The following is a 25,475-nucleotide window of genomic DNA, read 5'->3' on the forward strand; positions in this document are numbered from 1 at the left end:
ACAACCCTTTGTCGCATGTCTTCCCCTCTCTCTCTTCCTGTCCTGTATTCACTTTGTCTGTCAAATAAAGCTAAAAAAGTTGGAGCATCACTGAGGCTCGTGTTTCCGTAAATCACCACCACCACGATTGAGTGGAAGTGCTTATCTTCGCCTCTTTTTGCTCATATCACTGATGTAGACTATCTAAGAAATGCAAAGAGTGTTACCAGAAAAGCCCCACAAAGTCCAAGGAACATTTTAAACTCATCCCATGCCATATCCAGTTAACAACCACAGTGAGACACGGTTTAAATCATTTAACATTTTGGAAAATATACTGATTCACTTTCTCGATGGGATGATACGCCACTCACAGATGACTAGCAGGCATTGCTGAAAGTTAAAATCCACCAGATGTTCCAAAATTACTGCCAGTTGTCCTATTAGAAAAAAAACAGAGTGTCAAAATGAGTAAACATCATCCAAAAGACTTCTGTGTTTTTACTTTGCAGATGAGTAAATTAGGACAAACACTGTGGTGAGGTTTAGTTCGAACTTAAAAAGTGTTTTCATTTGTCTAAGCATTGAAACAAAACAGATGTTAACTAAGCTCTGCAACAAAATATATAAATATGTATTCTGAAGCTAAAAATGCACCAAAAAAGACATTAATCATTAACTTGTATTAATGCACCACACTTTGCCGGTGTCCTTACTGTCAGAGAGAGAGAGAACTACAACCGGATGAATTCAACTCAAGTGGGAACATGATCTAAATTAAAGCTGTCAAACTGAACCCATCCCTAACTGTCATACCCACAGTCTTCTTTGACTCTTTTATCTGAGGGCTCTGCACAGGTGACTGGAGCCCAACAATGAGGGGGTCATGTTGCCTTTTCCCAAAAGATGAGGAGATGGAACAGGCGTGTAATCGATGGATGTAAGCCCCACACTCCCGGGCCTGGATGACCTACATGTTACACTTCCTCCATCTGCCTGCATATACTTAGCACCCCACACGCTGCCACTCAGACCAGCAGGTGACCGAGCACAGGAGCTGCAGACCGCGCGTAACTGAGGCTTATTGCATGTACAGATGTTAAGCACAACAGCCAAGGTTACACAGTTAATACCGGGCTCTGTCGAAAGCCGTGTTTCCATGTCGCTGTAGCTGAAGTGGAATAAATGACCTTGGTTCATTCATTTCTGCGCTCTTCTACATCAGCCAGGATACCCACGAAGGCAAACGTTGTCTCCTTAGTCGCACCGTAATCTTTTGAAAATTGAAAACAAAAACATTTCATTAAGATTCAAAGTGCTACATGCACGCTATAAAGCAATGTGTGCAGTTAATTCAATGGCATAAAAAAGCTAATGGACTATTATAGTCTACTGCCTGAGGCTGTCTTTTCTCCTCACAGAAGAAGTACATCAATCACTTCTATCAGTAATCCCCTGCAAGCTGCCAGCGCTGTCTGTGCTTCCCGCTAGAGAAGCTGTCTCTTCCGTAGAAGCGGCATCAGATGTGGCTGAAGTTGACACATTAACAGATAAACTGCCCCCACTCTCCTACCACTATCACTACATTCTGCCCTCGGTCTTCAGAGATATTGATGGGAGGGAGCAGTCGATGAGACAAAAGCAGTGACAGAGGAGGCGCTCGAGGGGTCGAGCTAAGCTGCCGCGTGTTTGTTCTTCCTGGCTTGTCCTCTTACCTGGAGGATAAATGATAAGATGGGTCACAGATGAAAGCGCCTTCAGGATTGCGCTTTGCTGTAGGCATCTACAAGCTCATAGTTATATAAACAGTGACTGTTAAAGTTTTCAAGTAAGTCTGTTTGTTTGTCGGTGACGGCTCAGGGCAGCTTAAAGTGACATCAGATGTTTGCTGAAGAGGAGATTTAATGCACTCAGCCGCGTAACACATACAGTTTTTTTTGAATGTCTTTGTCAATATGGGACTCTGCTACAAAGGAAATGAAAGAAAGGAGGAAAAAAAGTGGTTCCATCCCTTTGTTACACTCCACTAAGCTGGTTTACTGCATTTGTTGTTGGAAGCCTGGTGGTCGTCTCTGGGGCTTTGAATGAAAACACATTTCTCCTCTGGCTACAGCTGCTGCATATCCATGTGCAAACAGCCAGCAGATGTGTCTTGATCCAGCTCCTCCATCCCAGCACCAGTTTCCTTCCAACTTCACATTTACCTGATCATCTCCTGTCCCGGTTGTAGAGCAAATGATCTCTCCTGAGCAATCACCATTGTTTTGTTCCAGACCAGTAAGATAATTCATGTTGACTCTGTGCATATGGAACACTTTTGGCCATGAAGCACTTGCAGAGCTGCTTTGGACTTGATAAACACTACAGCTGCTAAATAATTTGTTGCAAACAGATCTTGTTTACCAGCACATGTTTATGAATGAATATGCATTTGCGTGCTTTGCATGCACACTTGAGGAGGATAGCTGATTCCTGCATAACTACATTTGAATGTGTGATGAAACTTTAAGAGGCTACAGCTTGTTCAGGCTGTTAATTTGTGAAGAAACAGTGTTTGTGGAATTTAGCCAATTCCAGTTTTAGTGTAGGAACTCACCTTAAGCATCGTTAAGCATGCAGATTGATGGTGTACTTTGTGGATAATAAAGCAAAAGTGTGCTGAAGGCAGATATTCAGTGTGAGAATATCTGAGAATATCGAGGGAGCCGCAGCCAGGCTTATAGAACCCCTTCCCATCTGTCAGATAGGACTACAGATCCACACAAATAACATAGGCAGTGTGTCTAACTGGATAGACATCAGTCAAGGGGACACAAGAAGGATGGCAGCGTCCCTCATGGAGTTAAAGCTACTTAATATTCTTGTGTTTATTGGGGATTAATTGTTCCATCTGTCTCTCATAAAAACCAGTGAACAAAATAGAAAAACAACACAACCTTCCCTCCCCTTTTTTTCCCTGATAGATTTCTTGTTTCCGTTTGGCTGTGAGTATGACTCGTTAAACGGTGAGGCTTGGAGGAGAAGGAGGAGGAGCCTGGACTGGACAGTCTGAACAAGGGGGAGAGCTGGAAAATTTAATCATTTTTCTTTGGGTCTGTCATACGCTATGGGCTGCCTCATTTGTCTGCTCCAACTCCTTTGTTTCCACCAGGCTCTCTGTTCAAGGATTAGGCTACAGAGCAAGAGACATGCAGCAAAAGAGGAAAGAAAGAGAGACAGTCAAAGGAGCTATATAAGCTAATTACAACAGTACTCCATGTTTCTTTAATACAGTACTTGTGTGTAATGTATGTGCTGCAGTACTTAAGAACTGCTGAATGGCCAAGAATGAAAGCAAGAAAGATTTAAGTGGGGGCACTTGCTAGATTCAGAGTGAATACGAGGTATGTTTTGTGGGTGGAATGCCTGAAGACCTAAGAGTGGGTGCCTTGGAAGTCTTTTTGATTTTAACAACAGTGAAAAGCTTTTATTGTCATTGGGTGGAAATATTTAACCTTAAAATGTGTTTTGGCATACAAGCCTTTGTCAGGGAGTCAATTAAGGGCATTAAGTCATGCATTTCAATTGTAATTGCAGGTAGGAGTGAAGCCGGGATGAGAGAGGCTGCACGACTGCACATTCCTTTGCTTTTTTTTGTACCTTCACGTTCCCCACAGTTGCACAGTAGATCTGTTGACCGAGTTTATCTCCTGCTGAGGTGATTAATGTAAGTTTGCTGCAAACAAAGGTCACATCAGGAGGCAGGGGAGCAGGTCAGAGCACAAGAGCTAAGAGAGTTATATATGGCTACAGTTACTGCTGAGAAAAGAAGCTGTTTATTTTTTGTAGGGCATCCCTCGGTCTCCGGGGATTTACGTGGAGAATTAAAAGGAATAACACAGACACATCCAGGAACGAACCAAGTAGAGCAGTAGAGCAGCACTGCTGTGGCATAACAGTTATAATATTCATTGTCCTACGCTGTTTATTCGCCTATAAATATTTTTATATTTACTGCCAGTACATAATGGTGTTAGTTATGGGGATGACAAACCGATGAAATTATAGCAGTGCTGTGCTGATGAAGATTTATTTACTTGTCTTCTGTGGCACTTGTGGGGTAGCCTTTAATGTTACCAGGAAAAGCAAAGTCCACATGATGCTGTAGGGACTTTGTTCATAAAATCTCTCCATTTCTAGTGAAGTGTAGTCACAAATTACCAAAAGTGCTCCTTGAAGGAGAAGAAGTGTTACTACTCCTCAGATGGTGTCCTAGGATGTCGGTGATGTGCGTATGTGTGAATTGCCCAATTTGGGAGTTGCCAAATGGGGATATTTCTTTCTTCTTCTTCTTCTTCTTTTTTTTTCTTTAGTCTTTTCTGTTCATTTGTGCACATAATGGAGCAGTTACTGAGTGTGGAGTCCCCTTAAGGGATTTTTCCTTAGGGTATCTCGAGATATTAGATATATGTCTTCATTATCTGGATAGTTTCAGCTGTTCTAAACTTTAAAGATGATTACGCAGCACTTCGACTGTCTTTTTTCTTTAAATCTCAGGTTCCAACTCTTTGTGAAATATAATATAAGGTGAATACTTTCTGGTGTAGTCAGCTTGTGAGTTGACTTTGTTCTATCAGCCAATAAGTCAATTACAAATAAGTGATGATAACAATAAAATAAAAGACAAATATTTGCTTGCCTCCATAATCCAATCCAACTAGTTGCGTATAGCTCAAATGGGATTTATGAGGACTTGGAAACATCCATGCTTTACACACAGTTAATGCTGTGTGGTCCTGTCAGTACAAAGGCACGTTGAGTCATTTCAGTCAAACGCAGGAGTAAAGAATTAGTGGTGGGATTTCTGGGTTTAAAAATATAAACCTCCTCTGTCGGACTTCCCGGGTACGTTCTTTGTCTCTAATGTTCATTTAGAGGCAGTACATGCACACAGTCAGTTGCTTTAAAACTGCCGGCTGCTTATGAATTTAGGTCATTTTGTTACAGTCAGAAGTAGACTGTGTGTGTGTGTGTGTGTGTGTGTGTGTGTGTGTGTGTGTGTGTGTGTGTGTGTGTGTGTGTGTGTGTGTGTGTTTATTTCTGCCACGACTTTGCATTTTAAAGAGTTTGTAATTCAGGCCCAGAAACACTGCCGCTTTGAGTTTCCCAGGCTCGCTGTATCTTTCCACAGCTGACACTTGTGAATATAAATGCCTTCTTTTACTTCATAGTTGTCATTTTAACTAATTTAAGTTTGCAGTGTGAGCAAAATACTCCCTTCCAAAGCCACATTTAAATGCAACAGTAACTGTAATTATCCTGCGTCTACCTTATTTTCCCTCTTACTTTTCTGCCGTTATCTAAATTATAATCTCTGGCTTGAGCATTTATACCAAAGCACATTCTCTGGGGTATTCCACAGCCAGAGTTTCTCCTGCAAAGAAATTACTGGTGCTAAATGAAGCAATGATTTTCTTTATACGTGCCAGCTGTAGTGCAAATGGTTTTCAGTCTGCTAGAAAATCCAGTTCTTTTTCGGGAGATGAGGTTGAAGATGGAGTGAGTGGACAGAGGCTGTTTGGGTTTTGATCTAACAGCCTGATTATGTTGCATCACACTGTTTTGTGTGCATGCTTTCCACTGTTATATTCATTAAGATGTCTTTTTGATCATATATTGACAAGACATCTATCGTCTCCACCTTTAATGCGTCAGTACACTGGGTAGAGAAGTTTAGAAGAATGCATTAAGATTGTGTTTTTTTAACATGTGGTGCTTTTTTAATGCTAAACAGTACTCCGTTTGGTGTAGGTGAGGGGCACTGCTTAGTGTAGAGCATGTGGGGAGCATGATACACAAAGAGCAATGCCTTTGGTGTACAGGCAGTGATCTTTTCTATTCTCTCATGTGCTCAAATGACTACTTCAATGATAAGAAGTAGTGGCAGAGTACATTTTGTTTCATTCGAATGATACAGATATTCACATTGTCTAGAAAAGTCCAGAAGCTGCTGTGCATGTATGAAAACAGCTTTAGTTTGTCATTCTGTCTCTGCTTTAGCGTGCTCGGCAAAAATGCGGATAAGCCTGACATAGGCTTTGAGCTTATGCCACTTTTCCCCAGGTTTTTATTCTCAATATTCACATGCAACATTCAGTACTGTAGAACCACTTAAATGATACCTGCGCTTATAGTATCTTTACACATTTTTATGCCAAAAAGTTGTCAAAATAAGCGCACAAAAGAATGCAATTTTTCACTGTTATTCTCAGGTGAATGGAAAAGAGTTGTCCAAGTCCAGCCATGAAGAGACTGTGGAAGCCTTTCGCCCTGCCAAGGACCCCGTCGTGGTGCAGGTCATCCGGCGGACCCCCAGCGGGCGCCCCCATGGCCCCCCTCAGGAAATCCATGTGGTGGATGTGTGCACTCAGACTGACATCACCTTTGAACACATCATGGCGCTGGCAAAACTCCGGCCTTCAACCCCTCCTGTGCCTGACGTCTGTCCCTTCCTGCTCTCTGACAGGTATGCAGAAAATGTAAAGCTCAAAAAGATCAGGAGCCCTGCTTTCACAGAGTAAAGGACTGTGAGCATCGCAACAAATAGTTATTATGTTTTAGCAACAAGTGATTTTATATTATTTCTTGATTTGATTTGATTTTTTTATTTTATTTACGCCACTATGAAGATTTAGGTTTGCTGCAGCAGATAGCGATACAGAGTTTGTTGTTGTGTCCTTGTCTGACTTTGGCTGAGGCTGACAATAATTAAGGATGGGGGGAAAATGAGCAATATCATTGAGCCACGAAGCAGAAATATCAGCGTTTGTAGGATTAGCATTACAAGTCTGGAGGACGACTGTTTGTTGTAAATAAATTGTCTAACCAGCTAGACAGTTTATTCTGACAAATAGAGATTTGTTTGAATGAGAGTCTTAGAATCATTCATGTCCTGCTTCACAAATACAGGGAAATGGGGGAAAAAAAGAAACAAAAGACAAATTATGGATAGTTTCAAGTGGTTCTGATTAACCAAATGTGCTACGTGTATCACTAGGCAGATGAATTCCAAGACCACAAATAAATGTTGTTACAGATAAAATGCCCTATTAGACTTTGAGCATGTGAACTTTCCAACCTGTCAGATCAGTGTACTACTTAAAAATTTACAAGGGGGATAGTTGTAGCTGAGTGGCAGATGCAAAATTGCAATAATAAGTCAACAGAGATTATTTTTTAGTAGTCAGACTAAATATATTTTCACTTAAATTTCTATATATTTAGAGAAAATATAACTAAATATGTATAATTCGTGGATGTGAGTCTGATCGTATCTCAACAACTCAAGCGTTTGCTGGGTTGTACATCACTTCAAAGCCAAGTTGTTGTTTTTTTTCCTTTTTTATTGTTTGTGAGAGCAATCCATTAAAAGATCTCCAGAGTTTGAAGCATCAACAAGAGGTTTTGCTGGAAAACAACAAAGGAAACATGGCTCCTTATTTCATCTTTTGGCATTTTAGTTTATGTGTTATGTGTTGTGTTTATCTCAGAGGAGAAGTAAAGTGTGTACAAGAAAAGTTTAGCATAAAAGAATATCTAGGTTTCACCTCGAGGGAATGAGCGAGAGCAACACTGCAGCTTTATTGCACAGAGCCGAGAAATTAAGACTGCCCCATTGTTTGGTACAGTAGATGATTAATTCCAAAAACAGTACACATTTTGAGTTGTATATTTCTTGTCTTTGGAGGCTTGCTTAAGTATTCAGTCAGTTAAAGCAACTGTGTGTCAATATTGCAGATATTATTTAAAAAACTGTCTGAGTAAGTATCTTACATGCACGATATATATATATATCTATATATACTCAGTGTCACCATAGAAATCCTCACAGGAACTTCTGGCCTTAATTGGAGCTGCTTGGGGTATCATTTTTGCCTCATGGAAGGTTTACAAGGTGATTAAAGCAAATGGGCTAATAAAAAAGCTAGGCAACACAAAGGAATGTATGCCCGATCCTCACAGCCCCAGGCCAAGTCTGAATGTAATCAATGTGACCCATAAAACTCACATTTTCTTCTCTTCATCTGAGATCAGGTGCACAATCCAATATACGGCAGATTTTATAGCTATAACAAAGGTTTTGGCATCTTATATTTGGGGCTAGATTGTAAATTTGTAATTGTGTTCTTTGCACCCACTGCCAAATGTTGTTACATGAATAATATTGAGCCATCAAGCATTCTGACATTTACCAGTCTGTTTTTTTTATCACTGGAAGGTTGTTTTGAGACAGTTTTACAGTCCTGGGTAATCTGGGAGTCAGACAGCCCCTGGAAACATCACTCAACATGTTCGACAGAGTGTCTTTTTGAGGTTTTTGTCCACCGTGATTATCCTGTGCGGCACCAAAGCTTGTTCATCGCGTTAGGCCCTCACAATGCTGTTTTGTTCTGTGACTGAGGGAGGCATAATAGAATTACACTTTACAGTGTGGGGGGTTTTGTCTGTCAAGAGCAGGAAGCAAATTACACTATGTGGATATGCTGTTATTAACACTCCAGCACCAATGAAAGCTCTTGACAAATCCTTTCTTCTTCAGATTTCAGCTAAGACAAAAGCAACTAAGTCCTGTCACTGTCAAACTGAGGAAATGCATCTTGCTTACACCCAAATCTCCACCTCTTTCTGTTTCCCTGGCTCCCTGTCCATCCCTTTTGACAGCTGTCATTCCCTTCATACAATGGACCAGGATTACTACGAAGGGACTGACTACCTCTCCCCTGTACCAGCTGATGGAGACAGGACAGAGGAGTTTGAGTATGAGGTAAGACTTATACTTGACATCAGTGCCAAGTGGAACGGTCAATATATAATATTACACCTAAAAAATATACTAGAAAAGTTACTTACTTAAAATGTAATGTCTGTACATCTTCTTACACATTAGCTATAAGGGATTATTATCAAAAGTGCATGCATGTGAGTAGGATCCCTGCACAGATGTGAAGTGTACATCTACGTTCCTGCAAACACATTTCTCCTGTGCTCATCTATTAAGGACAGATCCCAGGGGCACTGTAGTGCGAGATAATCAGCCGCATCACAGTCCTTGCTTCTGTTGAAAATGACCAAAGCTTTTGCCCTCAAAAGGCAACAAGAAAACTTCCAAGTGTACCCGTTCTTGCTTGAGATTTGTAAGTTGTTTTCATGTGTCTGGAAGAGAAACCGAGGGAGCTGGTTGACTGAGTATGATCGAACCCAATTAAAGTGAGGTGTGTTTGGCAGCTGCTAGCAAGAAAAAAAATCTTTGCTTGTGCGTCTTTCCCAAAGTGTAAGTAACGCAATCAGTAGGATAGGTGATGCTTTGGAGGCTAATGATCTCTAGCACATTAGAGAAGCACTGATTCAGTGACAGGAAGTGATGAACAGACTGTGTCTGTTAACCGCTTTGGTCCAATATTCTTTATTTCCGAGTCATTGAGGTGCGAGCACAAAGTCAGCGAGGGCTCCTCTGGTCTGATGTATGATGATTGCTCACCCCTCCCTCCTCCTATTTGTTTCATTTGAATTTGTTCTGAATGTTTTCACCCACTGAGGTTGAGCTGTTTCTTCACATCCTAAAGAGATTTGTGCATCCATTTGTATCGCAGAGGCTTGAGTGTCAAATCGGAACAAATATAATGTATTAAAGCATCTTTTTACGCCTCATTGCTATTAGCAAATCCTATTATACTCTGTGTGCTTTGCAGCCTTTCCACTTTCTTTTTTTATTTTTTTAAATGCTTGCGGGGTTTTATACTACCCTGATGTTGTTACACTTACTGTATGTCGACTGAAAATGCTGCGAGAGGGATATGGGCAGAAGCTGAAAAGCCGCTTTCAGAGTAGATATGATCACTGAAGCGCTGAAGGAGAGAAACAAGGATGAAGGAAAGGCACTTCTTTAAGATGTTTATTTTTATGTGATAGTTAAAGTTGCTAACTTTAATCTAATTTACTTTGTAAATTAGGTTTACATCACTGTATGACAGTGATGTTAATAAGATTAAGAGAAGTTTAGTGCTTCAAGTGCACACTTATAGTTTACCCACTTTGTAAGGTACACCGTGCTAGTACCAGGTTGGACTCTCTTTAGTTTCAGAACAGCCTTAATTCTTTCTGGTGCAAATTTATTATGGTGCTGAAAACATTCCTCAGAGATTTTGGTCCATATTGACACAACAGCATCACACAGTGACGCATCCACAGTGCTAATAATATTTTACCAGGTGTTCTATTGGATAATTGCATTTGAGTACGATGAACTTGGTGAAGCAGCTATCAGAAGACGGTTACACTGTCATAAAGTGATAAACATGGTGAGCAACAATACTCAGGTAAGCTGAGGCGTTTACATGATGCTCAGCTGCTACTAAGAGGTCCAATGTGTGCCAAGAACATATCCTGATACCAATGCACTAACACCAGCATCTCCGGAGGATGGATCCATGCTCTCATGTTGTTTACACACAATTCTGACCCCATCATCCAAATTTTGCAGCAGAAATTGAAACTCGTCAGGCCCGGCAACATTTTTCAATCTTTTGTGCAGCAGATCATCAGTTTCTAAAATACTCAGACCAGTCTATCAGGCACCAACAACCATGCCACATTCAAAGTCACTTAAATCACCTTTCTTCCACACTCTGATGCTCGATTTGAACTTCAGCAGGTCTACGTGCTGAAATGCACCAAGTTGCTGCCATGTGGTATTTCACTAGCTGGGCCCACGTCCTCATTTTAGGTTTGACACCGTTTTAGTAGGTAAAGGCTTGGACATGAATTGAGCTGCGGTTTGGGGAAGGCCTCGAAGGGGACTGGCGACAGCTCCCGGGCCTGGCAGATCCCCGTGTACTAAATGGAAGTGAAGAAGTTAAAGAATTGAAAACAAGGAGAGAGGGAGGGTGGGGCACGTAAACGAGAATGAACTGATACATAATCTCCAATTAATGAGATATTGGCATTAACAATCAGTTGAGCATGTGTACCTGACAAAGCAAGAGAGTAGATCAGTAATTTAATCCAGGTCTGGGGACATATGAACAGGACACAGGAAGCCTTCCATTATATGGTTCATGTTAAGTTATAAAAACATGAGTGCCGAATTCTCTATTACAAGGTCTGACAAATTTCCGACCTCACAAAATAACCTGACATCATTACACATTACTGGTTATAGCTGTAATGGCATATAATTGTGTATTTAGAGGCAACTAGGCATCCTTCATCTGATTGCAGTCTGTTGGTGTTGTATAAACACACACACCCATATGAATATGTTGCCAAATTAAAAAAAAGATGCCCTTGTCATCCACCCTAGTTGTCTTAAACGCCTCAACTTGCATTGACCCGAAAGTATCGAGTGAAACATTGTTTTTTAAGAAACACCTGCAACTTTCCGCATCGCTGATAATATGTTTACATGCACTCACACCAGTCAAGTGACTTTGTAATGTGTGAAAGGTGTTGCTCTTAGTAGTGACCCCACAGGGAATTTTATGCAGAGAGACGAGCAAATTTCAATCCAAAATAATATGCGAGTCAGAGTCTGGGAAAAACAAAAAAACGAACATGAACTTAAATAACTAGTAGCAGCTTCTGCACATTGCTAAAAGTTTCCTTTCATTTACACTTGTAAAATAAGGCTCTAACATAGACTTCACAAACCAGTTGGTGCCATCAGGGTGGCTACACCCATCTTTTATTGAGATTCTATGTCAAAAAATGTGCACTGAAACATGCGTTTCCTAGAATACCTGCACGCATGTGGCCACAAAACTATATTAGTAACCATTCCTGTGATTACTTCAGGTGAGTTCTGCAGACATGAAGTACTCTAAGCACAGAGATAGTCCTCCCAATTTTCCTGCCAGCGGTAGCCATCCACACATTTCTGGCTGCTTTTTCAATTACTGGTAATCAAAAGTGCGATTATTATGACAGCATCCAATGTGCTTTGATGGTTGGTGGCAATCTTCTCCTTAATCACGCCATCGCAGTCATTAATTTACTGTCAGCCCTCGTCCCCGTGCCGTGCTGCAATCTCCTTCCTGAGAGGCAGAGAGCTCGCCTGGAAAATAGAGGAAAAAAACAAATGAAAAGAGAAGAGAGAGGCAGTGATTGCCGAATGTGTGTTTGATGGTTCAGGAGTCAACCTCCTTTTGCAGAAGCTTCAGAGTGAGTGGGTGTGTTTTTTCCACACAATATTGTCTTAAAACAAGTAGGCAAAAAGAACATCTGATAAATAAAATGGGGTCACATCATTAGACGCGCACAGATTTGATGCCTCATCCACCATGTAGTAATGGTGCCAATCTATTTTCTCTGATCATTTAGCCACAGGTTTGCAGCACTATATCTAGCTGTTAATTAGTCAGAAGTAAGTTTAAGCTTGTTTTACGGAGCCAGATAGGGGTGATGCATTACCTGCTAACGCTGCTGCTTCGCCTCAGTCGCGGCAATTAATTTGTGTGGTTTATTTTTAGACAGATGTCTCAGAGATGCTGCTAGTGATTTCCCACAGATATCCCACAATTTCACACATCATATTAGCATGCCAGAAATGCACTGTCTCCGTGGCTCCCCATTACCTCCATGACTGCTTCACTGCCTCTGGAGCCGTGCTTCTTTAATAGTATCTCCTCCAACAATAGCATGATATCTCATTAGAAACGTTTTTAATTTAACTAATGACTGATTTTTGCAGCTTATTTTGTTCAGGTAATCTACAGGTGAAGTTTCTTGCTTTTGTGTTGTTTACTAACGCATCAGCCGGGATTTTGAGCCGCCACAGCTTCTGAGGCACTCAATTAAAGATCTAAACTCCCCCTCAGATGGAGATGCTGGAAAAAAAAAAAATCACAAAGCTCAGATGATGCAGATCTCCTTAAGCTCTTTGTCTCTGCATGTGCAAATGTGTGCTCTGTTGAGAATATGTGTAGGTGTAAGCATAAGATGTGCGCAGAGAACTGCTTGTGTGTGCGCGTCTACGGGATTGTGTACCCCAGCAGCAGCAGGTTACTGGTCCAAAAACACGTCAATGATATGTCACCGTGTGTGTGACAAGCTGAGATACAGACGTGTGGGAAGAAATGAGTGGCAGTGGAGCAGGAAGAAATGGGAATTTAGCCTAAAGGTGTGTTTGTGTGTATGTGAGGAAGTGTGTGTGTGTGTGGTCTCAAAAACAGCTTAGTAGGGGTAGCCAGAAGCAGCAGCCATTGGCCTTTTCCCCCTTTTTTCCCTCATCTCATCCCAACATGACCAACCCCCCCCCCCAAAGTCACCCATCCACTTCTGTAAAGTCCGCCACATCTGACACGTGTAACCAGCCAACCTGCTCCTTGTCAAAGAGGAAATGACTCTCACGGTTTCTGTCTGTGACCCCTCTGAGCCCCACCAGAATCCTCACCGCCACCTTATTTCTCTCGGCCCCCACCATCCTCCCCTTCACTCAACCACCTCGTTCCTGCTGCTGAGAGTGTTTTGCTGCTCTAATGAAGACCTTGGGAGGAGAGGCCATTTCACACTTGATTCCCTCCAACACCCTTGATATGTTTGAGCATTTGAAGATGGAGTGTAGGCCTGTGCAGCTCCGTGTTTGGCTGCACAGTGGCTAAAAGAAACCGAGTGCAAAGTGGTTTTAAGAGTCTAGAAACTGAAGAAAATAAAAAAAGCTCCACCAAAACAAGGAGCTAAAACGAAGGGGAACTTCTGTGATTTTTAGTTTTTTTTCCACTAGTGTTTATTAAAGACGAATAATTCATGTATTCACCAGGGTACCACGCTATAATCCAAGAGCCTCGTGGGAAATTTGCAGACCACTGATTTGTTAGTCAATAGTTTGTTTATCTGTCCCCACAGGACACGGAGGAGTAGTTTAGTACTGTAGCAAGTGTGTATTTTTGATGGCATTAGCATATAGTTTATTTATAGTCTAATATTTTATAACTTGGCAGAGACTTGAAAGAGAAAAACTCAGAGTCCTCTGACATTTATCAAAGCCCCTCCGATCAAACTCAGAGAGCCAAGAATGTCTTTCATGATCAAACACTTTCAATCCTAAAAAACCTCAGAAAAGTTGGAAATCCAGACTCAAAAATAATATAGTATTTATTTTGCGCTGAACTTAAAGGACCTCATTTAGTGTCTATCAGTGGAACGGCTTCTTTGTGTTTGTGTAGCCATTGCCAAGCTTATGCTTTTAGGCTAAGTGTATAGAATTTACTCCATTCAGTTTGTGTTTCTTCCTTTAAAGGTTAGAGGGGTGAGCTATGAGGAGTCTGTCTTGTGGACCCTCCAAACCTTTTAGTAAAATCACTCCATCTTCTTGATTTTTTTTTTTCCCTTCTTTTCCACTTAGGAAGTAGAACTGTGTCGACTCAACAGCCAAGAGAAGTTGGGCCTAACTCTGTGCTACAGGACAGATGAAGAAGAAGATGTGGCCATCTATGTTAGCGAGGTGAGTAGATAACTTGACGTTTATACGAGACATCTGCATCTGCAAACAGTTACACTGAGTGTTGAGTACTGTGAATACATAATTTCATACATTAGTCACTAAACTCAAAGGTTTTGTGACACTGGCATGTACACCACCGCACAAAACCCTGAATCAGTACCTGCTCATTTCTAGGGCATCAACCACTGCCCTTTTGTTTCACAGATACCCACTAGCTGTCCTTGGGCATGTGTGTCATATACATGTAACCATTTTATAGACTGTAGTAGGAAGGGTCTCGCATCCACTCCTCACACTGGGATGCTTTTTAAGCACCCTCTGGCATCAAATTTAAATGTGCTGTCAAAGTGTCATTTTTCAGTCATTTTTAAACAAAGGCAGTTTCCTCACCCTAATCATGAAGTTTTCCATGTCTCAAGCTAATCAGCAGGGAAAGGGAAAAGCTTTAAAACAAGTCACGAACTGCAGTCTCCAGCCTGATAGACCTGCCATGTATTCCACAGCCACCACTCTAAGCTGCATGCTTTATCAGTCTTTCAAACCGGCCTGCTAACCCTCTGTGTCCAAAACGGTTACAGCTGGTGTGTCAAGGCACCAATTCTAGCAAAATCAGACAGAACGAGGTGCAGTAATCCAAATTCGTCCTGTTTCAACACAATCATAATCCAGTGTTTAACTTAACAATCTGCATTCCTCAGTGGGAAGAAGAGACACTGGAGATGTGTGGAGATCTTTCTTTTATGTGGTGACATCAAACTTCTAGCTCTGTAAACACAAACGTAAAAAATTATCATTTGGAGCTGATGCCGCAGGTGACGATGACATTAACCAAGGTGACGACAGCTCGTTTGGATGCTGTAAGTGCGATAAAGGCTGCACAAATCTAGACTGAGAGAGAGAAGCTGACAGGGAACAGCATTGTAGTCGTTGGACCTTTTCAGTCATGCCAAGTAAAAAAACTAGTTATTGTTAGTTAAAGACAATACAACACAGCAGACGGATGAGAGTAAGGATCCAAAATCTGTAATGAATGAGACACAGTATTCTCTCTGCAACATACATGTATCCTGTATCTTCTTCCTGAGAGCCATTTTTAATCCAGCAACCAGATTTAGGACTGCTAACCATTTGAAAGAAGACATTTCTAGCATACTCCATTATATACATATTCTACCAATTTTTCAGTTCTTTTAAGACTAACACTTAAATATGAAGCTTTGTTGTTGAAATGGACAACCATCATCTTCCTACATCGGTACTTTGATGAAATGTCTAATGAAAAGTCTCACACAAAATTACTCGTGACATTTAATATTCATCTTCAATGTGAGAAACAACAATTTCTTTATTTGGTGAAGTTTTAAAATTGAATTCTTTATCAAATTTGACATTACTGAACAGTTTAGCATTGATCTGTGTGTGCGTGATCATACTGTCAGCTCACCAGAAACAAAATGAATGCCAAGACAGCAAACAACAACAACAAAGAGGAAGAAGGAAAAAAATACAAAAGTGCTTTCAGGTCTTGTCTTTGTTGTTCATCCAGTCTCAGTGCAGCTGACAACAAGCAGGCACTGGCATACATGTAAAGAGAGAGACTATTTTTCTCCCACTTGTTGGAAGCATAGAAAATGCCATTCTCCGCTCTCCTCAACTTTCAAATTCGTTTGAAGTCGACTTGGACCGTGCAAGGTGTTCTCTTTGAGAGCTGAGTCGAATATAAATCACTGTGGTCGCTGGCTCCTGGCAGCATCCTTAAGTGTTTACTCTATAAAAAGTAGGGCTAAGAGGAGTGCACTGCATTTACATGAGGTGTCTGAATGTCACTGCATACTGGCTGCACTGGGAGTTGCGTGGGGGAAGAATACAAGGTTATTTTAAAACAAGCTGAATTTTCCAAATTTAGATTGTTGAATGGCCATTTTCCATTTTATTGCCTCATAGCACAGTGGGTGAATACATGTAGCTGATTCTCTAGACTTTTCAGTTCACCCGCTGTTTCTTTACTGCTCTGCCAGAGCCTCTTGCCCTTTTTCCTCTCACAGTTCAAAAACAGTTAGAAAAGGAAACTGCATACAAAAAAGAATAAAGCTAAGAGTCAAAGCTAAGATGCTCAATCTGTAAACAGCGGTTTCGCCACTAACAATGTCATCTTCAACACGTAAATGGTTGTAAGTTATTCATGATCTGAAGTTCTCTCCTTGACTGCTGAGAAATTACCTTCAATTTCCTCTTTTTCCTCCAGCCCTTCACTAATTCCTGCCTAGGGACTTCTGTCCCAGTCTAATGAGCAGCCCTCTGTGTAGGAGTGAACTATCATGAAGATGGAGTGCTTGAATACCTCCTTGTCTGCCGAGATCTTATCTGATAGAAGAAAGTGAAACGAATGACCCCAGATGCCGATTGATTGGTCAATGAAAGAGTGCTCTGCCCTCTTGTTGACTAGTATTAGTTACATGAGGAGCAGGTGCACGATGTACTGGAGTTGAGTTACGGGCTGGAGATGCTATATGCAGAGACTTGTTTTTTATCAAGTTGTCAAAAAAAATAATAACTGAGGCAGGTACAATCGATGTCTTGGATGATAAAGGTGATGATTTAGCTTCTTCCTCAGGCTTTCAGGAAACAATAAAAGGAACAGATCAAATGGTCAGGAATGGTCTGGAAAGCTATCACACAATACTTCCAGCCACATCTAGATCCTCTTGAATGAAGATTGAAAGTGTGTATAATTTTGTGCCTTCTCCACCTTCACAGATAAGTCCAAACAGCATCGCTGCCAGAGATGGACGAATCCGGGAGGGGGATCGCATTTTACAGGTGCAGTAAAGCACTCGCTGGTCACCTCCACACTGGCTTTTATTAGGTTCAAAATAAAATTCTTCTCTTATTTTGTCACACTCAACCAATGTCTCCCAGCAAGAGAGCCCATTCATTTTTAATGGCAGCACATTAAAGGGGGAACTTGCACCCGCTGTGACTGTTAAAGAGGGAGAAATGTCCCCCTGGCTGTTTTAGTTACCGACTCAGCACCAGCAGGGTTTTTTTAACAGTTCTGGTTGGGAGTGACACTGTGCTGCAGCTCTCTGCCTCCTGTGGGATAGCTGAGAGGCAGTAACTGCTATTAGCCCCTAGCTAGATATCCAGGCTTGAGATTTGGTATGGCCACTGACAAGGACCGACGTTTGTTAGAGCTCTGGGTTGGATCGTGATGTTTCTATGGGATAGGTAGGCGATTACTGTGTTTTCCCCATAAGAGCTTCATAACAGGTTGTTAAGCCAGTGTTAATGGATTTATAGTTGCCAGTTGGGCGAGCAAAGCAAACTGAAAACATCTGAGATACCACCTCCAGAATTTTGGACTTGTATGTTTTACCAATAATCTGTGTCTGTATAGAAGCAATTTTGGAGCTGTCTTCCCTTTATTGTGATGGAACAGATGGAACCCAGGGCTCTGCATTAGCTTTATGGATTAGCTGCTCATCCCAGAGAGTTAAACCAGCACCCTTGTATAGAGACAATTTCTTTTTTTTTCATTTGTCTGTCTTGCACACCAGACAAAAAAACATGCTTCCACTTTAATAAATATACATATTTTCCTTCCAAGGAGCCATACTTTTTTAAAGTGGTCTTGAGCAATAGTTCTCTACACTTTCTCAAGATCTTTCAAAGTTTTTCTTTGGACATTGACTGCTTTTTCATTCATTTTCACTCCTGAAATTTCACTCCAGACATCACTTGGCATATTATGGCAACATAAAACAGTCACCTAACTGTTATATCCACACATAGCAGACAACTTATCAAAGAACCTCTTTTAAATTGGATTTTCATCTTTTTGTTCTAATTTCTTTGTTGAATGTATAACTAAATGCAGTACACAGTAATATTTTTGCAGCAACATGGTCATTCTTACCCGTTAGCCGAAAACTTAGCATATCTCAGCATGGTGGAGTGTCCTTAAATACATTTAAAAATATGGGACAAAAGAAGAAGTGGGAGAGCTAAAAATAATGATCTACAGCAGATAAACAGTTTTTGAAAGTTATGTTCTTTAGAGAAAAGGACAAAATTAATTAAAGACCCGACAAAGGAGCTAACTACTGTTCGCTAAAGCCTCATCAGAAATGGTCTCAGTGGAAGGGTGGCTGTCAAGAAGCCATTGTTAAAGATGGAAAACAGGGAGAAAAGACTAAGGTTTTACCCAATTACAGAACAAGTAAACTGAAAATCAGTAGCAACTGGTCTTTTGGAGTGATGCCAGTGATTCCAAACACGCTGCCAATGCAGTAAAACTATATCTGGACAGAAAAAACACACTGTTGTACTAGTCGTGAATTTGCCTCTTCAGATCCCCCAACTCAGCATTATTGAGACACTGTGGTATCACCTTAACAAAGAATAAAACAAAAGGCGGTCAACATCCAAAGAAGAGCTTTACAACTCCTTCAAGATGCCTGGAGAGATATTGCCGAAGACTTTTTAAAGAAATTATAAGAAAGCTTGTCTAAGAGAGTAAAAGTTGTACAGACTCTGTTTTTGCCTTTTATATATATTTGACCATCTTGGGATGGAAAGGGAGACGGAAATAGTCTGCCTGGCCTATAATAGCTATGTGAAGTGGATCCATGAGTGCTACTGGTCTAATTGTCTCAACAGTACATGTTGTGTGGCTGATTTGAACAAGGGGAAGGGGTGTGCGTAGGTTTGTGAGGCAGACGAGTACGCTGGCACTATTATCCACTAGTGACAGGGCCATTACTCTGCCTGCAAAAAGATGGACGCCACCTGTCAGTGGCCAGTTAATTGTACGGCTAGATGTATGTATGCTGCTGGGTACTTTGGTGGACACAACACCTCCGTCAGCCCACAGCCGGTGTCTCATTCATAATCGCTGCTGGGTCCAGATTTATTACAGAGAGGGTTGACAATTTGCCCAGGAAAAGGGCACTACTGTCCAATGTGTTTCAGTGTGGCATTTTGTTTTTCTTAAGGGCATTTGCATTAGAGCGATGAAAGTTAACCTGTGTGTTTGTGCCCGTGTTGAAATTTTTGCTTGTTTGTGTTTCACCTAATATTGTCTTAATCGTGTTTGTCGTCTTCAGATTAATGGCCAGGATGTACAGGACAGGGAGGAAGCCATGGCTGCGCTCTCCAGTGACGAGTGTAGGAACATCATACTGCTGGTTGCCAGACCTGAGATGCAGGTATGAAATAACCAGACATTCACCTCACACTGACTTATCATGCACTGATTACCATGCTTTCAAAAAGAGTGTTGAGGTCAAATAGTAAAGACTAATTACCTCGACTTGTCTTTGGAAAAGAAAAGAAACTAAGTGTGAAGTGAAAAAAGTGAAAATGTAAAAGAGAAGTGACAAAGACAAACCCTGCTGGACATAATGTACAGTTTACATAACCTGTATGGTTTACAATTTAGGCTTTTACTGTACTGTACTGTGTATTTGCTCAAAGAAGACCTTAGCAGTCTGGTGTAGCCACCAACGCTCTCCCACCACATGTAACCACTCCTACTGCAAGCCACGACTGAGACACCTCATCATGTTTTATTTTTATGTAGCGCCACTGTAATTGACTTCCAACGGTAAGCCATAAAAGCTAATGGCATGCTAATGTGGAGTGAGTTCAGGCCCAGGGCCGATGACAAACTAAGTGGAAGGACTCTGCCGCAGTGCAGAGGAGCGGGAAGCAATAGTAGGCTCTTTAATTAAATGCATTTTAGTAGTAAATCTGAAGTCATCAGATATGGATACCATTTGGTTTGCATCAGATGTACAAACAGATGATGGATGATGTGGATGATACGACCTAACAGGTTAAAAGTGGTGGCCATCAACTTATGTGGTTCTGATTCTACGATTAGAGTCCATGTTTAAAAGATGAGGAGTGTATATCTGTAAAACATGTATCGTGATGCTTGTTATTCCCCGAAAAGGATAACAGAAATGTCACTAAGCCACTAGCCTAAACCCTTTCCTTTACCATATGCTTTCCTTCTTCCTTCACCTATAGCTGGAAGAAGCCTGGCTGGATGATGAGCATAGCGAGTTCCTGGAGCAGCTGAAGATGGAAATGTTGGAGGAGCAGCAAAGAGAGGAAATGGAATTAGCTGCCTTACAAGAGGAACAGGAGAATGAACAGGTCAGACAGCATCAAGACATATTGACCATGCCAGTAATGAGCAAGTGAATGAAAAAGCTTATCTCCATGTAAGAAATTCTGAAGCTCTTTGTTTGCACTGTTCAGTATAACGAAGCCTCTAAAACTCAGCGAGGAGAAAAAAAGGACAGGTCATTGCGACAGATCATTACACGCAGCCAATATTATCTTTGATGCCATTTCTATCACTAGACAAACTGTTCATCGACTTTCTTTGCAAAACCGAGTCAAAACAAGCTTCGCCCTGTGAAATGTGAACATGAAATTCTGATTATGAATATTTATGGAGGGGGACCGTTGAACCATTTAAATTCCAAACATTAGTAACCGTGATTTAAAATTCTGTTTTGCTGAGAGGATAGCATACCTCAAAAATCCATATAAATGGGACTTCAAAGACATGGCAGAGAGGAGACAATCCCTGAAGTAACAGAGCTGGTTAACAGAGTTATGCACAACAACATATGTATTCCTTCAGGAGAATGCAGAAGAGGGTTGCACTTCTTGAACTCTTAAAAAGTTCTTGTGACTTTTTGTTGTTGTTTTTTTTCTCCCTCGCTCTATGATTAAATCAGAGAATAAATTCAGAATAAGCATATTTCTGTATTACCAAACAGAAAGTCTGTACATTTAGCTTTAATTACCATGTTTTCAAAAAGAGCGTAGCTGTTGCACATTCATGTACAACTCATGCTTATGTTGTACACAGCTGCATATCCCATAGTTGTCATTCACGGTGATTCTCTTCAACTTATTTCAGAGAACAGAGGATGATAAGCCCACTTGTTCCACACTCCCTCATCATAAGGACAATGTACTGAGCATAAAGGACAGGATGGGGAACTCGCAGCATAATGTCATGGCACATATCCAGAAACGTCTGTCCCAGTGCCTGAAAGACAGTCGGGACACGCACTCTACCACCAGCTCCATGCGGCTAGAGGAGAAAGCGGACGAGGATGATGATGAAACAGAAGGTGATCGCTTCCAGCAACTCTTGGAACTGAAGTGTCAAATACGCAACAGCGGCGAGTACGACCTGTTCTACAGCCGCCGGAGCACTATTGAGTGCAGCATGGGGGAGCAGGCGGGGGTACAGCATGAGCTGCGTATGCTTAATGAGGAACTGCGCAGCATCGAGCTGGAATGTCAGAACATCATGCAGGCCCATAAACTTCGTAAGGGTCAGCAGTCTCCCTCAGTGGGCCATTCTACGCCCTCCACCAAAATCCAAAGCTTTCACCGCGGTGAGCCCTCAAAGGGTAAGCTGGCCGACATTAACGAGAGGCTAGAGAAATCGGACAAGGACAGCTCCAGTGCCTACAACACAGCAGAGAGTTCACGCAGCACCCCTCTGGCAATGGACCGCTCCCCGGAGCACTCACTCCAGAGGATGGTTAGTCTTACAAACCAGAGGAACCTCTGCAGCGGCCTCGCTGCTGGTCATTCTCTTAGCCTGAGCCCCATCCCAGCGTGCCGCGCTCCAGTCCTGGGTAAGAGCAGCAGCCCTGACCACAGCAATCCTTCTGAGTCGGACCAAACACCTCAGGCTGAGGAAGAGAGCAGAGGGAAACTAAACCAATGCGCTTCCCGAAATCCATACTTCTCACCTTCTCACAGTTCCCAGCAGAGGCAGACCAACATCCCAGCTCACGCCCGCCACTACCAGAGCTACATGCAGCTGATACAACAGCGCTCAGCTGTAGAGTACGCTCAGAGCCAGCTCAGTCTACTTAGCGTCTGTAAAGAGCCTCAGAGGCCCATTACAGAGCCCAAGATGGAGTGGAAGGTCAAGATCCGTAGTGACGGTACCCGCTACATCACCAAGAGGCCTGTGAGAGACAAGATCCTGAAGGAGCGAGCCCTGAAGATTAAAGAGGAACGCAGCGGGGGAATGACGACAGATGACGACGCAATGAGTGAAATGAAGATGGGGAGGTACTGGAGTAAAGAGGAAAGAAAGCAGCACCTCGTCAGAGCGAAAGAACAGCGGAAGAGGCGAGAGTTCATGCAGCGCAGTCGGCTGGAGAGCTTGAGGGAGAACCCTCAGAGCAGCAGCGAGGGTCGAAAGGAAGTCAGCATCATAGAGCTCAGCCACAAGAAGATGATGAAGAAACGCAACAAGAAGATCTTGGACAACTGGATGACAATCCAGGAGCTGATGACTCATGGTACCAAGGCCCCAGAGGGAGCTAAGGTACACAATGCCTTCCTTTCAGTCACTACTGTATAAAAAAACAAACAAACACACACATTCTACCCCATGTGGTACGACATACTTGCCTCGTTAAATGTGGCATTTTTACATGGACAATAGGAATATTTTTCACACTTTGTAACCCAAAAAAAGCATTTTGTAAAGAATTTATCAGCGGCATCATGACATTTTGATGTTTTTCCAAGATTGTTTTTTTCACATCACTCTGTGGGAAAAAGCATTTTTTCTATGATACAATGACGATACAATTATTTTGTTACTTTACGCGAAACATGTTTATCTTTTCAATTCTATTTTCATATTTAAGTTGTAACCACTTAACTCAAGACAGTTCTAAGAGACTTTTTTTTCTTTTATGTAATATGCACACTTACCAATGGAGGATCAGCTGGTCATTTGCTTTTTACTTTTTTAAATAAATACAAACTAACGTATACGTATGCAGTCTTTGTCTCCTATTCAGAGCAAGGGAGACGTGGACATAGTTACTCCTCATTGTCCTGAATTTTAAAGACAATTCCCATGGAAACGAGGAGGTGGGAGGGGTTAAAGATTTGGCGCTGCACGTTGAATTAAATTGTTTTTAGCAATTTGTAAAACCATCTTTAAAAAAGTTGGATACCTCATTTTACAGCAAAGCTCGTGTTCTTTCTGTAACCTCAACAACAAAGCTACAAATTGGGAACAAAGCAAAGCTGCTGCACTAACAGTTTAGTGGACAGTTTTGGACACAGAATCAAATGTCTTAAAACTTTTAAATACTTTTGATTTATTAGTAAAGATTACATTTAAAAAAAATGTCCTGACATGCTTTGTTTGTCTGGTTTGGCAGCTTTGGATAAAATTTTTGTATTCAGTTTTATTTTGTGTTTTTTTTTCTACATATATGACAACAGATGAACCTTCCCATAGCTTTTACATATCAGTACTTTTTACTCTCCCACATACACCTTAACTCAGCATAGCCTTAACAACCAGACATGAATCAACAGCGATCAAGTTGCCAGTTGTGTGGCGACTTGATTTCAAACACAAAACTGTCTGTGTATCTTTGCAACAGAGATATTTTGTTCAGACTTATTCATACATTGTATGATTTGAGTTTTTGACAATTGGAAACATTCATATATATTGTATAATAGTTCTGATTCATATTTGCAGTTACATCAAAGTGGTGTTAGGATGATTGCCACTGAGCAGGACTCAGAACACAGCATTTTAGAACTGGTGAGATAAACGGGTTGCCATTTATCAAAAGTCTTATAGTCCAGTTTCATGTATAGTAAACTCCATCCAAATAAATACTTTTTAAGTGAAGTATTGTAAATTTGAAATTTTTGAAAACCAAGTCCTGTAACGTTTTAAGTCGATGTCTGATGGTCTGAAGTAAAGCGTAGGTGGAACATTTGTAGCCAGGTAAAATGTGTTATAATGGTGATCTTTGCAAAAGAAATGATAATAAATTATTGGGTTTTTATATAACTTTGCACTGGACTGTGTTTTTTTTTTTTTCATTAAGAAAATTTGAATTTAGTTGGTGCCAAAAACTTAACACACTACTAATCTTAACATAATACTAATGAATTATCCAATTTGTGTGTGATAATTGTGCATAAAACTGTATAAAGAAGAGAGGTGGATGTTGTTGGGAAATGGTGTAAGCAGGAAAAGTAAACGGTGACAAAAACTACAGCAAGCCCCGCCCCCTCCCAGGGCACGGACCAGCCTTGTGAAGTGAAACAGAATTACTTGTTCACTCAGCACACATTCACCTTCTATATCTCCTGAAAAGTGACTCACTGAATATGGTAAGTTATTAAACAGAAGGAGATTTCAATTAAAATCTGCTTCCACTTGAATGGCTTTGTGTTCATTAAAATGTGCCGACCACTTAATCATCGCTATGGCCTTGTCATACGCACAGGGAGAGCTACTGGGATACTCTAGTGTCTACGTTATCTCAAGCTGTCATGTGCTATAGATGAAATTGAAGTGTCATGAATACCATATTGCCCGAATACTGTTCTGTACTTTGTTTTCATTTAACTGAGAACTTGTTCCATTTTAAGAAACTGGTAAAAATATGAAAAGCCTTGATGATTCTTTTTTTTAAAACGTAAATGATTCCATGAGTGAAATACAATTCATTTACACAGAGAGAAGTTCAGAAGGAGTGTCGTTGTCGATCTTGAGAAAGCATGTGAGGATCTGTGGAGAAGAACTGTGGTACTACATGAGGAAGCCAGGAGTTGGAGAGAAGTATGTGAAGGTGGTGCTGGACATGTATGAGGACAGCGACAGTTGGGAGCTGCGTAGTAGAACTGACAGATCAGTTCTAAATCGTGGTGGATTTACATCAGGGTCTTACCCCCTTCTAGTTTGGGCTTATTGATGGACATGATGACAGATTATGTCAGGCGGGAGTATCTGTGGACTATGATGCTTGCGGATGACTTTGTGACCTGTAGTGAGAGGAGGGAGCAGGTGGAAGACAGGTGGAGGCATGCCCTGGAGAAAGGTAGAATGAAAGTCAGGAGAAGCAAGACAAAACACATGTGAGTGAATGAGAGGGAGACAGGTGTAACAGTGAAGGCAGGCAAGTTTATATGCATGGCCAATGCA

General features: G+C 41.3%; 1 protein-coding gene across 1 annotated transcript in view; it reads left to right on the plus strand.

Moving 5' to 3' along the window:
* The window catches only part of LOC116332621 (PDZ domain-containing RING finger protein 4-like), a 112,953-nt gene extending 88,624 nt beyond the window's left edge, over nt 1-24,329 (plus strand). Inside the window, exons 3-9 of the mRNA XM_031755632.2 lie at nt 6,231-6,484; nt 8,680-8,782; nt 14,357-14,455; nt 17,213-17,275; nt 19,561-19,662; nt 20,489-20,617; nt 21,396-24,329. Of these exons, the coding sequence (XP_031611492.1) occupies nt 6,231-6,484; nt 8,680-8,782; nt 14,357-14,455; nt 17,213-17,275; nt 19,561-19,662; nt 20,489-20,617; nt 21,396-22,868 (2,223 nt within the window). The 3' untranslated portion in view covers nt 22,869-24,329. The remainder of the gene's footprint in view (nt 1-6,230; nt 6,485-8,679; nt 8,783-14,356; nt 14,456-17,212; nt 17,276-19,560; nt 19,663-20,488; nt 20,618-21,395) is intronic.
* Nucleotides 24,330-25,475: the final 1,146 nt, after the last annotated feature.

The sequence above is a fragment of the Oreochromis aureus genome, linkage group 7 (assembly GCF_013358895.1).
Source record: "Oreochromis aureus strain Israel breed Guangdong linkage group 7, ZZ_aureus, whole genome shotgun sequence".
NCBI lineage: Eukaryota > Metazoa > Chordata > Actinopteri > Cichliformes > Cichlidae > Oreochromis > Oreochromis aureus.